We start from the raw sequence: 15,385 nt of genomic DNA, 5'->3' as shown, positions 1-15,385 counted from the left end.
AAACAATGTTAAATCTTGAATTGATGTTGAAAAACGCTCTGTTACTAGCGTGACAATATAGGCCTAATTCGATTTATAGCACCCAAACCGGAATTAACATTTATGAAATTGTTCAAACAATATAATAAAATTTTAACTACATATCTGAGTATTATTGATATATTGGCTGAGTAGTATAGGTTTATTGTTCAAAATAATTTGGGGAAATTTGAGCTCATATATAATTGAATGTGCATTGACTCGCATGGATGTTCACAAACCTGTATTAATTGAAATCTATTCGTATTGTTTCAATACTTTGTAATCATTGATGTTCTGGCCTTATAATATGTAATGCAAATATTGCCCAACATCTCAACACATCTCTCCTCTCCATAATGTCTGTTCACGACTTAATCAAGTTTTGATTAGGAAATCATCAAGTTTCATTGGCTGAAACTCATTCCCCAACTTCTTAACTTTTACCGAAACTATATTTATGAGATTTTACAATATTCTGATTTCGGTGGTTTCAAAGTAGCCGGGCAGGCTGTTAAATGAAGATGGTCCTGATCTTTCACATATTTTTCAAATGATAAACGCTTTAAGAACACAATTATTGTAAAATCTAGTTCTTTCATACTACCTAGTAAATCTAGTTCAATTTACTTCATCTTCTATTCTTTTCAATCAAATACCGTAATTTCCAAGATCTAAGAATAGAACTGATGTAATACCAGTAAGCCTAATCAATATGGATGAATGAATAATATTTGAATATTCTCATCAATTCTGGAAGAGAATTACCATACAGAAATAAAATGTATAATTGAGTGAACATTTCTGTAGAGAATATTGTTCTTTGACGAAACATTAATGTCAAGAGAGATTATTTTTCATATGCTCCATTTTCTTCGGACTTACATTCATGAAAACTGAATTGAACAATGTTTGTTTGTAAAGAAAATAGTGAAGCTCGAAAATGTTGGTTACAAAATTTGGAATTGTATGGGAAATGCTATTATCGGAGCTTTTGAATTTACCGTAGGTTTTTTACGTAGGCCTATGTCATTTCAAATTTTGAATTCTAACATTATTAGAAGGATTGGATAGTTTTGTATAAGTACAAAATAAAATTTGTTTCGAATAAAATTGGAATTTAATAGTAAAATTTGAAGAAAAATACTCAGTTCTTAATGCAAAAAGCTACAACTGAGATTTCTAAGAATTGCAAAATTGCAAGCAAATCTATTTGAAAATGTATAATTCTCCTATAATAATGAAACAGAGCATTCGAGCCTACAGAAAGAATGCCATTTTAATTTAGAAGAGAATTTTGCAATAAACAAGAATAATAGAAAATGTCTGAACAATTTTGAGCGAAATCAAAATAAGTATGATACTATCAAGATGCGTGAATCATGCTCATGCACTCTATTAAACTAAATTTATTGAAAAATTTGTAATTTATAAAATAATATTGCAATTTATAAAATACTAACGGAAGTGAGTTAATAAAGAGAAAAACATGAAAGTCTAAAGTCAAACTAAATGCCACATCTAACTTGTGAGTGCAGTCCATGAGATATCTATTTCTCATTCTAATAAGTGGCTGTTTTGTGTTTTTACACTTCTAGATACACACAGACGTTTTGGACGATTATTCGCCTAAGCCAATCGTTCAGAAACTTTCAATGGAAAGTAGAATTATCAATATCAAGAATTTGAAAAAAACGCACATCACACATATTTCTCCTTTCAATAACTTGGACTGTATTTTGGATTCCTATTCAGCACCATACTTGGAAAATGGATTGTTTCCAATAACTTTCAACTTGCAAATCAAATAAGTTGTGTTCATAACATTAGTTTTGTTATATTGATTCAATTTTGGAATTAGATGTCCTAGAAATCACTATAGTATTTCACAAACCATATTAACAACTCTCAACAAAGTTTTATATCAACTCGTGATCACTGTTTCAACGTTGAAAATTAAATTTATCCACAGTTTCATATTTAAAAAACGACTCACGTACCGTATTTTTCATTTTTTCAAATTTGAGGTTGTTGAAGTTTGAATTTTTACTGTATAAGAGAACTATTGAATATCATTAAATAAGTAAACAATTCTCAATATCAGATAACACCAAGTAAATTTGCTACGAAGGAATAAGATAAGCACTGCAAATTCATTTGTCAAGTCCGAGCTTTAGAGCCTGCACTGAAACCTGAAGAGAACTGGTGTACGAAGTATGAACTGGCATGGTATTCAGTTTTCGGCTAAGATATCGAGCCTTTACAATTCGTTAAGAAATCAAATTCACTTGGCACAGACGAAATAGAAATCGTATACAGAGTAATCTGCTAAAAGGTTCAATAATGTAATTGACTTTCAATCATTCAATACTGTAAAGTCAAGGTTATTATGGTCCTATGTACAACACATTTTTCCAAGTATGGTGCTTGATTTCGATTGCAAATATCATTAGTTTTCACAAATTGAACATTTCATTAACAATAAAATACCAACTATCCACATAGAATATTCCTAACACATTATTTTTATCACATTCAAAAATGATCACACATTATCACTAGATGAGAGAGTGATTCATAGTAAGTTATCACAAAATCCGATATCGAATCTCATTGATTGGATGAATGCTTTATGGATTCAAAACTCCATTTTTTAGATCAAGACTAGTAGAAAATATTCGCAATTCGGTTTACTTCTAATTTCAAGATACCATAAATAAATTAATCTTTGTGATAGCATATTATGAAAAACTCACTAACTCAACACTATTCTATATTTGCTCTCTCTCTCTATAACTGCTCTAGCATTGACTCATATAAGATATGATCAGCTACAATATTATTTATCTAGTTCTCATCACTAATAGAATTATAATTAGTCCAGTCAATATAGACATAAAAAAGGGGGTGTGCTTGCAATTTATATTGTAGTCCTGATTTTTTAATATTTTATTTGGGTACATAATAGAAGTCCAGAACCAATTTCTTCATGCAAAATTTCCTTGTGCTAAATACAGAGTGGCCCAAAAACCTCGTGTTTTCGGCTCATTTTCCAGTTTTCAGCTATTTCTGCCAAATCTCGAAATCGGACAAAATGAGATCATTCGGGACTCTTTATCTCCAATGAGTACTGTGTTATGATTTTTCAAAAATGAGTGGAATTTGAAGGAAAAATCAATTTTAATGAATCTTAGTTTTTGATCAACAATATCTTCCGATTGTTACAATCTAGATGTATAATTCAAACTCCCTCTGGGCTTTTGTGCTCAACAATCTGAGATCAGGTAGAGCGCTTTATCTCATATAGATTTCCAGGTACACCTGACAACAATGCTCCTTGTATTGTGTAAAACACCTAATTTTCAGCTTCAACCATCATCACCAACTACATTGTCCTCACATCGATATTTCGCACAATGACATAAGTTCATGAGAATATTTTCTATGAGAATCACCCGTTTTTGAAAAATCATAACTCAGTACTCATTGGGGATAAAGAGTTCCGAATGATCTCATTTTATTCAGAATTTTAAAATCTAAAAAAAAGGTGAGAGCAAGTTTTTCTGTCCGATTACGAGATTTGGCAGAAATAGCTGAAAACTGGAAAATGAGCCGAAAATACGAGGTTTTTGGGCCACCCTGTATCTAGCACAAGGAAATTTTGCATGAAGAAATTGGTTCTGGACTTTTATTATGTACCCAAAATAGAAAATCAGATACCCAAAATCGTATATTAGAAAATCAGAACTACAATATAAATTGCATGCACCAATGTATATAGTGACGACTAAATGGGGAAATTCATTTTCTACTATTGCATGGAATCTAATAATCTCTAATAGAATTATTATGAAAGAGGATTTGCATCTTCTACTTTGAACATAGAATCTTATATTCTCTATTAACTAACTTGACTATGGAGTTTATAATCAAGAATTCAATATGGAAGAAAAAATCGGATAAAAAGTATAGGGAAAAATGTTAGTGGAAAACATGATAAATCTTCATTTAGCCTACATTCAGAGAAACTATTATAGATATTCTGAGGCAATAAAATTTTGGAATTTATGACTCAAAAATCTGTTTTGCTAGATTATTTAGAGATTGATGGCATAAATTTATCTACTGCTCTAGAATCACAAAAATCTATAAAATTAGATTTTATTTTCTAAATAGAAGCTCGAAAATGTTTTTCATCTCTAACATCTAACAAAATTCGGCTTTTCAATTTAGATCAAAAATGTCTACAAAAAGCCTTTGATATTAAATTATCTTCAAGGAGATAATTTGATAAGAGAGGAAAAATACAGGAGTAATTTTTTAAAAACTTACTTCTCAAGCTGCTCAATGCGGAGTTGCTATCAACATTTGAATATTATTAGATTACGGAAGAAAACATCTACCCAACTACTTTTCTCTACTTGATACACGACAATAATCCCAACAATTAGCAGCTTTACATTCGATTTCGATTGGAAGCAGTAAGCGAAGGTAGGCTAAATATCTTGAAAATATTCCTAGCCTGGTATTACAAGATTGTTGATTGCTACTATTATTGTATTTGTTCCTAAAATATTGTAAAAGGTGGAAATTAGTGAGAGCAGTAGCAGAGCAGACTGTAACAGTAACTGCAAGGTCTTTATATGTTATGAAAATTAAATTAAATAATAAAAGTAAGTAACTCACTTTTAAAATAGCCCCCTGCGTGATTTGTATCACTGTAGTATGATCCCACTTCAAAAAAATGTTTTGAAATAGATATTCAATAGCCTATCGCAAATTATGAAGTTTGAAATACTGTTTTTTAATTTGAGAATCACCAAACTAGAGCAGTACCTTGGGTTATTTTTTAGGATAAAATTTGTTGAAATCACTAAATGGATGATGGAGTTCAAGTTATTACCAATGACAGCAAATAATTTTCAAACTTGATAGTAAGCATCAAAATTGTCCAATGCTGTAGAATACGACTAGAATGACTGCGTTTTAAGAAGTTTTTTCAACATTTTTTTAAAAAGCTGAACTCTTGATATTTCAACTCTAGATTTGGTAGATTTAATAGTTTGCCTAATCTATAGAATGCCTACTTTTGCGACATCTTTACTTTGAACATCACGATAAGAAAAGGCTCAAGGCTTGTATCAACTGATTTCCTTACATCCAGGACAGAGCCGTAAAATTATAATGCAAATCAGAACACAAACAAAATAAAAAGCAAAGAAATGCTATTTTTATCAATTTGCTATGGATTGCTAGAATCCTATCAGAATAGATTTATTGTAATCATTTTAGTTATGATAATCAGGTATGTTTTTAAATTTTAGTCTGACTGCATAGGAAAGACTTACTACTGTAAAGTAGTTGATTGTATTTTATATTTAAAGTATTTCTTAAATGGGTACTGTGGAATTATTTTTCAACTAAAAAATCGAGTAGCCCTAAATAAGTTATTAGAAAATGTATTATAGTTTGTCATTAAATTCTTAAATATCGTAATCAGACAATTCAGACGATTTTTTAATAAGCATAGCTTTGAAAAACTTTCAAGTACTTGATGTATCATTTGTTTACATATTTGAAAAATCTTGGATATCATAATCATATGAATAAATTATGATAATTCGGTAGGCTTCTAAATCTTAGTCTGACTGCTGACTGGAAAGGAGAAACCTACTAATGTAGTCTATAGCATTTAGTCAATAGCATTTTTATTATTACAGCTCAATTTTAAAAATTAATTACAAACAGATAATTACAATTGAGAGTATAACAGTTCTTGAAATTTCGTAATTTTTTGAATTTAAATGCCAGGTTTGTACGTGAGATTAAAAATTATGTAAAGAAGATGTATTAATAAGTTTAGTTTCAATTTAAAATCTTGAGATTAAAAAATTCGATTGGATACTAAAAAAATAAAGTAATATAGATGACAGGAGAATGAAATTTGTCTAAATGGAGAATTGGTTGTGAGAGTGATTCCATTATAACTTTTCTCTCAAACAAAATGTAAGGACCAGTTGATCAATAACCTTCTAATCTAGATTTACTTGTAATTGCTTTCTATCATCATTAATTTGATCATCAAGTTACATGCAATATTAAGAGAGGGTCTATCCAGCATTTTTATCCTACTCTAATTTCACCAATAGAATATTTTCTTATCTATAGATTACACTGTAAGACGAGAGCGACACACTTCTGTACTTCTATTGACTCTTCCTAATACTAATAATACACTGTTAGACAACACAATATCTTAAACATGTTTAACGTCACCAACTGCCAAATCCTTCACCTTTTTCCCTCTGCAACAAAAGAAATAATAAGTATATTGTAGCTATTAAAAAAGACACAGGTTTATCAAATTACATTATTATTATTATTATTATTATTATTATTGTAGTGAATAAATCTTGGTAAATCAAATGGAAAATATACCAACACAACTGATTATGGAAAGATTAAAAGGATTGAAGTCATTTATTTTGGATAGGATTCATTATTCTTGATGAAGAGCATTATTTATTACTCACAAACGAATAGTATTGTGAGGGTATTCAAAAAATGGCATTTTAATCTTGTAATATCAATGTTTTATTGAAAATAATATGATTCTATGAAGGAGCATCACCAATCCCAGGACCATTCATTTTTATAACATAAAAACCATCAGCAAATCTTTGGAAGCATAGAAAAGAGTTTTCAGCTTTTAAAATGTTTTCTCTTTGATTAAGTTGCTGGTAGTATACATAAAGTGATCAAGTTTATGTAAGTATTCTCTATCATTTTTTTCAATTGAAATTTGAAATTCACTTGCAAAAGAAATTTATTTACAAACATCATGAATAAAACTGGATAACGGAAAATTTTTATGGAATTAATAGTTTTGTTTGAATGGATTACGCCTCACTGGTTAGAGATAGATTGGAAATGTTGAAAACAGTTAAGCAGAAGATTTGGGACAGTGCATTCTTGTCATACACAATCAATTCAGATGCTTGTTAAAAATGCAACATGGCCGAAGTGTAGTTAGTTGGGATGAAGTTGGCACAAGGGTAAAGTGCATTTCATGTACAAAAATATTTTTGATTTATGAACATGCTGGGTTCCACCGAACCATATCTCAAACTTCAAACTGAACCCATATTGAATAAATAAACACTAGATTCCCTGGAGTTCAAAAAATACTTTATTGAGTAGCTTCTGATTTGAAATCTATATTTCAATATATGACTCAATAATTGAATTCCAATAATCAGAAAGGAAGCATATCGCGATCATGGAAAAATACGTAGAATTTCAAGATAGACTGGTTATAATAGGAATTTATAAGTCAGAATTATGTAGGCTTTGGAAAAAATAAAGGCTTCATTTATTTACATGTCATAATACTTTCATTATGCTTTCATTATGCTTTATGTCATCATACTTTCATTATACTTTCATTATTCATGCTGGTTATCAATAATGACTCATATGATTTTCAAAATGTGTGATTTTCCAAATTATGATATGTACATTTTAAACTTATGAAGAGGTTTTAAAGATACTGCTTCCACGCTCTTCTTATGTCAAGAGAAGGTAGATTTTTTCAACTTATTCTAAATAAAACCGAGAGTTAATATCAAATTATAGATTCCTTAAGTCTAAGATGATGTGTAGAGAACAATGAAAAACAAGAATGCAATAAATAATATCCTAACTACTTGAAAACGTTAAAACAATAAAATAAATAAAAATCCAATTAATTTTTTGGTAATGCCAGAAATGATTCATATGAAAGTAACTAAACTAACAAAATACATCAGGAACAATCATTATAAATTGATGAATTCAATAATATTGTTTGTTAAATTGGAAATGCAAAAGAAAAACAAAACCCATAAGTCGTACATGTAATATTGATGCAAATAAAATATTAAGAAATAAAAATTGGCATAAGAAACAGAAATACCAATCAGTGCTAATAACCAGTGGTTATAATAAAAATGAAAATGAAAATGATTTGAACATAACAAACAAGTACAAACTGAATTGAACAATACATTTTGAATGAAGAAAAGACTATCAGCAGAACAGCCACACTTGAACAATGTAAAAATCTATAAATAAAAAAAGGCAACAAATCAACCAATTACTAACTGAGTAACCAATTGTTTCTGAACGGGTGAGAAGATAATTCCAACAGAACAACCAAATATAAACTGAAGTGAACAATAAATGTTTTATGACAAGGTATGCATTAACAGAACAAAAACAAATTAAAAAAAACAACAATACATTCAGAACGGAGAAAAGACTATTCCAAAAGAATAACAACATATATGAGCAAATGCAAAAACCTTCAACATAAAAGAGAACTTGAAAGAAACAACCAAATACCAAGTAACCAATAAATTTTGAATGAGGAAAAATCAATTATAAACTGAAGTTAAAATACATTTTGTATGGATGAAATATGACTCCAACAGAACAAACTAATACTGAACTAAGTGAACGTTAAATTCTGAATGGTGAAGGGAAAATTCCAACAAAACAACCACATATAAACGAATTTAAAAATTGTTAATGCAAAAGATAATAGTTTCAACAGAGCAAACAAATATAAACTGAAATGAACAATGAATTCCAAAGGAAAAAACGTTGATTCAAATAAAACAACCAAGTATGAACTGAAGTGAACAATACATTTTGTTGGGGAGAAATACGACTTGAACAGAACAACAAAGTACAGGCTAAACAATAACGTAACGTGGACGTAGAAGGGATGAATAGAATCAAAGAATATGAATGGACAAGTAGTAAGTAGGTGTTGTGAACGTAGAAGGGATGAATCGAATCAAAGAATATGAATGGACAAGTAGTAGGTAGGTGTTGTGAACGTAGAAGGGATGAATCGAATCAAAGAATATGAATGAATAAGTAGTAAGTAGATATTGTGAACGTAACAGCAAAGACTATGAATGGACGAGTAGGTGTAATGTAGGTGTTGTGAACGTAAAAGGGATGATTGGAAGCAAAGAAGATGAATGCACCTGTTTCGAGCAGTGTTTCTCCTGGACAGGAGACAGCTGGCCTCGTCATCAGGCTCGTTGGCTGCGCGGCCGTTGCCTCCCGTCCCCCCGGCCCAAGTTCCGGCCGCCACGTCCAGCAGGCAGTTAAAAAATGAGGATCGCTGGTGGGAAACAAACGTGCTAAAGTAGCTCCAACGCCCCTCCCCCCCCATACACACTCAATCTATCAAGCTAAACAATCGATTCAGATACAGTTGTTGCAACCATCATTTCAAATCAAACTCGAAATTCGATTCAGGTAAAAATTGATACAAAAATCTCAGATTTAAACGAAACTTGCAAATTGATGTAATTAAAAATGGTTTCAATTGCAGAGATCCCAACGATATTCACAATAAAAAGCACATTTTTATTGTGAAGCTCATTTAGTGAGTATCACACACTATTGGACACTATATTATGTGCTCTGTACTGTGACCTGATTCAAGGTATCTGATTCAAGTATTTATCTGTTTCAACTATTAATCAACGGTTAATGCTCCATGTACCCTAGGGTAAATTATGTAGTGAAACTTGCACTTATATTTCTCCGGTATTCCAACATTCTACATGAATTTGGTGAATCAGTGTCAAAGATGGTGTTAGTCACCAATCATCTATTTAATTCATGAATTCATCGAAATTCTCTCACTATCATTTTTGTTGTACTTGTAAAAGTGATTTGGTTCAAGTTTGACAGATGGATTGCGATTTCAATTGCAATTTATTGAGAAGTTAAGAGAGAAACAAGCTATTTCTCTCCAGTTGGATAAGCAAGCCTAAAATTAATCGATTAATTTATTTCATTTATGATATAGGAAAATTGAAGTTATCTTATGTCTAAAATAAATATTGTTTAGTCTGTAAAAAACTAAATGCAGTTACAATTATTATTCAAAGATTGAAAACGCAGAGAAAGAGAAAGAGATTAACACTGAAGATTAACACTAAAGATTTTAACACTGAACTACATAGAATAAGATAAAGATGTGGGTGCTTCATAATTCGATTTCCACTCATTTTTATTCTTCAAATACGCAATATTGATTTTTAATTTGGAAAAGTGCAAGTTATTACACATACATAAGATACACAATAACATGATGATGTTTTACATAATCACATCAACACATTTAACAATTTATTTTGAAAAAGATTTTGTGAAGCGTTCGTTTTTTATCTGTCTGGTTATGAGAGTGAAGTTTCTAAGAAAGAGTTTAACAGTATGTCTTGTAAAAATTAGTATTCAATGCAGATTCAACAAACTGTTTTTCAATTTTCCAAATCACAACATAGATTATTGCATATTAAGAGACAAAAGTAGAAATTTCAACATTTTATGCTATTTTACAATTGCGAAATACATAGGTAGTCATTCAAAATACTGACTAGCATTCAATTCGAATAAGCATGTTTTAGCTTAGTTTTACAAAACAGCAAAACAATGAGTTATTCACAATTCCAGTCTATATCTAAGTACACACATTGAACATACATACATACATACATTATGGTTGTCCACAAATAAATCCAACAACATCGATACAGCAATATTGTATAGCGATATGAAAATATACAAGGAGGTCGAAATCAAACAACACCAGCCTTTCTTCCTAATAATACACAGGTATGTAACTTAATTCAAGTATGAAATACCTTTTAAAAATTTTTTCTATGCTATAATTATATGAATGTTCAACACAAGGATTTGTGAGTTGTGACATTATTTACAAGCATGCACAATACAAACGCAGAACATGCTTGGATATGATCACTAAAGAAATCATGCTTTTTCAATATTTTACAATAATATTTACAGTAGTGAAAGAACCCTAGCAATCAATAGCAAACACATATGGAGTGTATTATGCTCATTGTTGTATGTGTTTGATGGTGATTGGTCATTGTGTGACAAACAATGGTTGGCTATTTTAATGTTCCAGAACCCACATTGATAGCAATGCAACAAATGCTATTTCATTTTCTAGAGGAAAGAATTTTAGGTAGATTGTAAGGGTAGGATTCGTGTATTGGGATTAGAAACTGTATGCAGCTTGAATAAATAAAAAAATTGTTTCAATAATTTTGGAGAATTCAAATTAAATTTTTACTTATTTATCTCATATAATAAATTACAGATTCCTAGAAAATAAAGAAGACATGATAAAATTTGCATTAGTTTGTGGATTTGATATATGAATAATAATAATTATTGAAAATGCGGATGAATGGCTTTTCCATAAATCTTGAATGCAGTAGTAACTATGGAAATAGTTGAGCTTGATTATTGATTTGCTAAAAATTATTTCAAAATAGATCTTTATTGGAATAAAATTGTTTTATTTTTAGATGGCCAACAAAAACATTCTCAGCTTCTTACAGTTTCATAACTAATTGAAGTGCTTGCTGGTTATCTACTAAGTTAGTATTCGATTTTGAGTGTTAATTTTCCAAACCTTTTTCCATAAACTTGTATCCAAGCATCAATAGTAAGAAAAATTATTTTTTTAAAAATGTAATAGTTAATTCTGTCACAAACACATCAAAAAACAAAATATGTGTGGGGTTTAAATTTCAAACAGGATAGTATGAGTAGCCTACTTGAATTTGTAGCAAGGAGCATTTATTTGAAAACTTCTATTGGAGCTATCAAGAGAGTGGATCTGTGTACGTATTCGTCTGTTGAATTTTGCAAGATCTATAGAAAAGATCTATCAGAAAAATGGAGCTTAATGTGAGAAATGAAAGAAATGGAAAAAATCTCATGGAATAATATTTCTAATACAAGGTAACATAAAAATAATTGCAGTGAGAATCAATAAAAATAAATTTCAATGGGACGCAATAAAAAGAGTATTTGGTTAATGAATTTCCTACCATAATTACACAATACAGGCGTATGATGATACGACAACTAAATTATCATATACCGTACTCTAGCATTGAAATATCCAAGGTACCTAGAATACATTGTATTACAGGTACATTGGAAATACCATATGGAAATGGAAAAAGTGTTAATAAAGACTAAGGATTTGGTGTTAGTGGGTAGCATATTCATATGTGATGCCTCCTTGGCATAGTTTGTGGTTTGTAGGTTACTTTAGGAATTTCAATATACAAGGTAGAGTCAGTGAATTTTTAAATCCGTAATACACTCCCTTAGTAAAGCTCAATAGTGCATTGAAGCGTCATGCATTTTAACTGTAAAGTTTTTGAATGGATATTGTCTAGTTTGTTGGTGATCTAGAAGAAATCCGTATCATCCAATACTCGAAAATAGATTTAATATTTTCTAGAAGTTTCTAGCAGATGACAAATACGATGCAAATCAGCAACTGTCAGTAAATATTATGAGAAATTATAATTAACCATACGTTACAAATTTATTATTTTTTATAATAATTTTTCTAAGAAAAGGTGACAGGGGAGAAAAATGAGTTAAAAAATCTTGAGTACAGTAGAATAATATAGAAAAATCGAGAAAGATCAACTAGAGCGATGCAGTCAGCTTATGAGGCATTCAGTTGGCGGAACTCAGCGTAAATCAATCAATATCAGTATGAATAATCTTTAACTTTAGTTATTAAAAATATTGTTTATTCATTGAAACAGAGACAGAATTTACTAGTTATATTATTAGGGTTATTAGGGTTTATTATTAAATATTTTCATTATTAAATATTATATTAATATTAAATATTGTCGTAGTTTTATTGATACATTTAGATCTATAAGTTGCTATTATCAATAGCTTTTTATTCTGGTACAAAATGCTTGACATTCATATTTGAAACGAGTGATATCCTCAAAAAGGGTTCGATACCCTCAAAAAGCAGAATTGCAACTAGGCAACTAGGCCTACTACTTGTAGGAAAGGCGCACCCATGGTCTTCTCACAAATCCTCATCTTTTTAACTTCAAGCTTTGCCAATCTGATTATGTAGCTATAATAGTATTGAATGAAAGGCTGAACTAATGTACAGAAGTTACCACAATCTTTTTTAACTCCAATAATCACGTTAAATTCTGATATTTAAAAAATATTAGAAAACAGATTGTATATATACATGATTTCAAATTATTTAACATGTTAACAAAAACAAAAGCTGAGTGGTTATGGAGTGCTTCTAGTGCGTAATTAATTTATTTTAGGTGTTGGATTGTATAGAGAGTATGCTATAGGTGATTTTACTTACTACAACCCGCAAACAAGATTTATAAGCGTGAGGGTTCAACTAGTTTTAGTTTTACTCGAGTGATCAATAATTGCAAAATAAATTAAAACCGTGTCACAAAGACGTTGAAGGCCACCAAACAAATTAATGGAATATTCACACTGATATTGTGTTTGGAAATTCAATTAGAAAAAAATTCTTTCTCATACTAAAAAAAGCATTTTAATAAAATGTTGTATGTTTGTCTACGAGAAATAGTACTTTGTACGAGAAAGAATGAAATCTAGAAAAGAATACTACCGCCTCATTAGCATTGGAAGGACTATGACCACCAAATCCCTGAAATCAAAGACATTTTATTATTGTCTCTGGTCTTGAAAAAAGCCAGAGACCATGCATCCACTCTCCCATCACAACCCCTAATCTGTTTCCGATCATTTCAACGCAATTCGAGTTCTTCGGTTCAAGTTGGACAAACTGGATTTAAAATGGGAAGCAATGATTGATGATAGAGAAGGGTTTTTCAGAATTTTGCAGTTAAGTTGCTGATAAGTACATTGAAAAATTAAATCATGATTGGTTATGATTTTGAAGGATATGTTTGAAGCCCAACTGGAAGTTGAAGGAAAGCGTTCTTAGATTAGACTCGAAATGTAGAATTTTGTTAATCTTAATGTTTTTAACAGTCAGTGTTTTTCAAATACAATAATAATAATTATTGAAACCAATAATCAGAAAAATGAAAAATTTTGAGGTTTCAATTACTGAATATAACATGATAAATTAAGATCAATGATGAATAATCCACAATACGTTTAAAAACGCCGTAAAATATTCATAAACACGCCAAACAATATATTTGATATTTTTGGAAGAGATATCAAACGTTTTGAATCAAAATTAAGAGAATAAACAATTGTGTTTACAGTCAACGATGAGGATAGCTTCATGAAACACTAGCATCGCCATAACGGATGTGAAGAATTATTATTTATGATATGAAGATCAAAGAAAATAAAATACATCAAATCCCTGAATTAGTTCCTTACTTTTATTGATTAAAATTGGAAAAAATAAGTTCATACATCCTAATGAGATGTGTGATTCCATTGGTAGCTAATAAATAGTGGTCACAGCTGAAACATTTTGCTATACCAACGAAATATTAGCCTACTTACAGTAGAGAATTCACTAAATGAGTATGCAAATTTCAAATTATAATGACTATATTTCAGGAAGAGGTGTTTCATCGATATGAGCGAAGCTGATAGAAAGTTGTCTATGAGTAGTGCCAGATAGTTTCTTTAAGACCTCTTAATCTAAAAAAATATATCCAACACCCCATAAATGAAAATAAAGAAAAACATGTTGAGAGGTAAAAAGTTGAAATTGTTGAATGAAGAATTATTAAAATATTATGCCGACCAGAATAACTACAATCGGCTTTAGTCTAAAATTTTATCGAATTTGTAGCAATACTGTTATCCGTTAAATTAATCAAGCAATTTTACTTGAATTAAGTTTGAGCATCGGAACCTACAATGAGCATGATAAATGTAAGGCTTATTAATTTACATAATAGTTTCAGCGCTGTGAAAATAAGAACTGATCTGAAACAAATTCGACAGTGTTACATACAGACACATAAAAAAAAGAAATGATGCTGAAGGTGACACGTTGTGATGGGAAATCACATACACAGAGATAACAATAACCTAATTAGAACCAAATTACATCACAAATTTGTAAGTGAATCAGATCACAACTGCAGTGAGAATTGTGTCATTTTACAGACATTTCAAGATTGTAAAAAAAACATACTCTTGGTCATAAGAAGATTTTTTAAATTAGGAAAATTGGACTTTGAACGATTCTGATAAGCTGGAGATTTTTTGAGAGGAATATACATGAGATTGGCAGGCTGAATGAAAAGAATCCAATAATTTAATGTATGCGTACAATGTATGTAGACTTTATGGTGAGGATATACAAGTCTAGAAATTTTAAATTCCAATTGACTATTTGAAGAATTAGATTTTATTATAAATCATCTAGGTTGAGAAATTATTTCTATGAGTAGGTATTATTTGTAAGTATGATATATAAAATTTACATGACAAAGTCTGCGTTGGATAC

The 15,385-nt window shown here is 30.1% G+C and overlaps 1 protein-coding gene across 5 annotated transcripts in view; it reads right to left on the bottom strand.

Annotated features, from left to right (window-relative positions):
• Positions 1-15,385, bottom strand: part of LOC111054487 (voltage-dependent calcium channel type A subunit alpha-1) — a 1,036,091-nt gene that overhangs the window by 18,125 nt on the left and 1,002,581 nt on the right. For 4 of the 5 annotated variants that reach the window (XM_039432652.1, XM_039432653.1, XM_039432654.1 and 1 more), the window contains 3 exons: positions 13,550-13,588; positions 9,054-9,193; positions 6,314-6,323 (listed from right to left, as the gene is read on the bottom strand). In XM_039432652.1, the coding sequence (XP_039288586.1) occupies positions 6,314-6,323; positions 9,054-9,193; positions 13,550-13,588 (189 nt within the window). The remainder of the gene's footprint in view (positions 1-6,313; positions 6,324-9,053; positions 9,194-13,549; positions 13,589-15,385) is intronic. The other variant, XM_039432655.1, reaches the window with a different exon arrangement.

The sequence above is a fragment of the Nilaparvata lugens genome, chromosome 7 (assembly GCF_014356525.2).
Source record: "Nilaparvata lugens isolate BPH chromosome 7, ASM1435652v1, whole genome shotgun sequence".
In the NCBI taxonomy this organism is placed as follows: Eukaryota; Metazoa; Arthropoda; class Insecta; order Hemiptera; family Delphacidae; genus Nilaparvata; species Nilaparvata lugens.
This window is presented reverse-complemented; position numbering and strand designations above follow the sequence as displayed.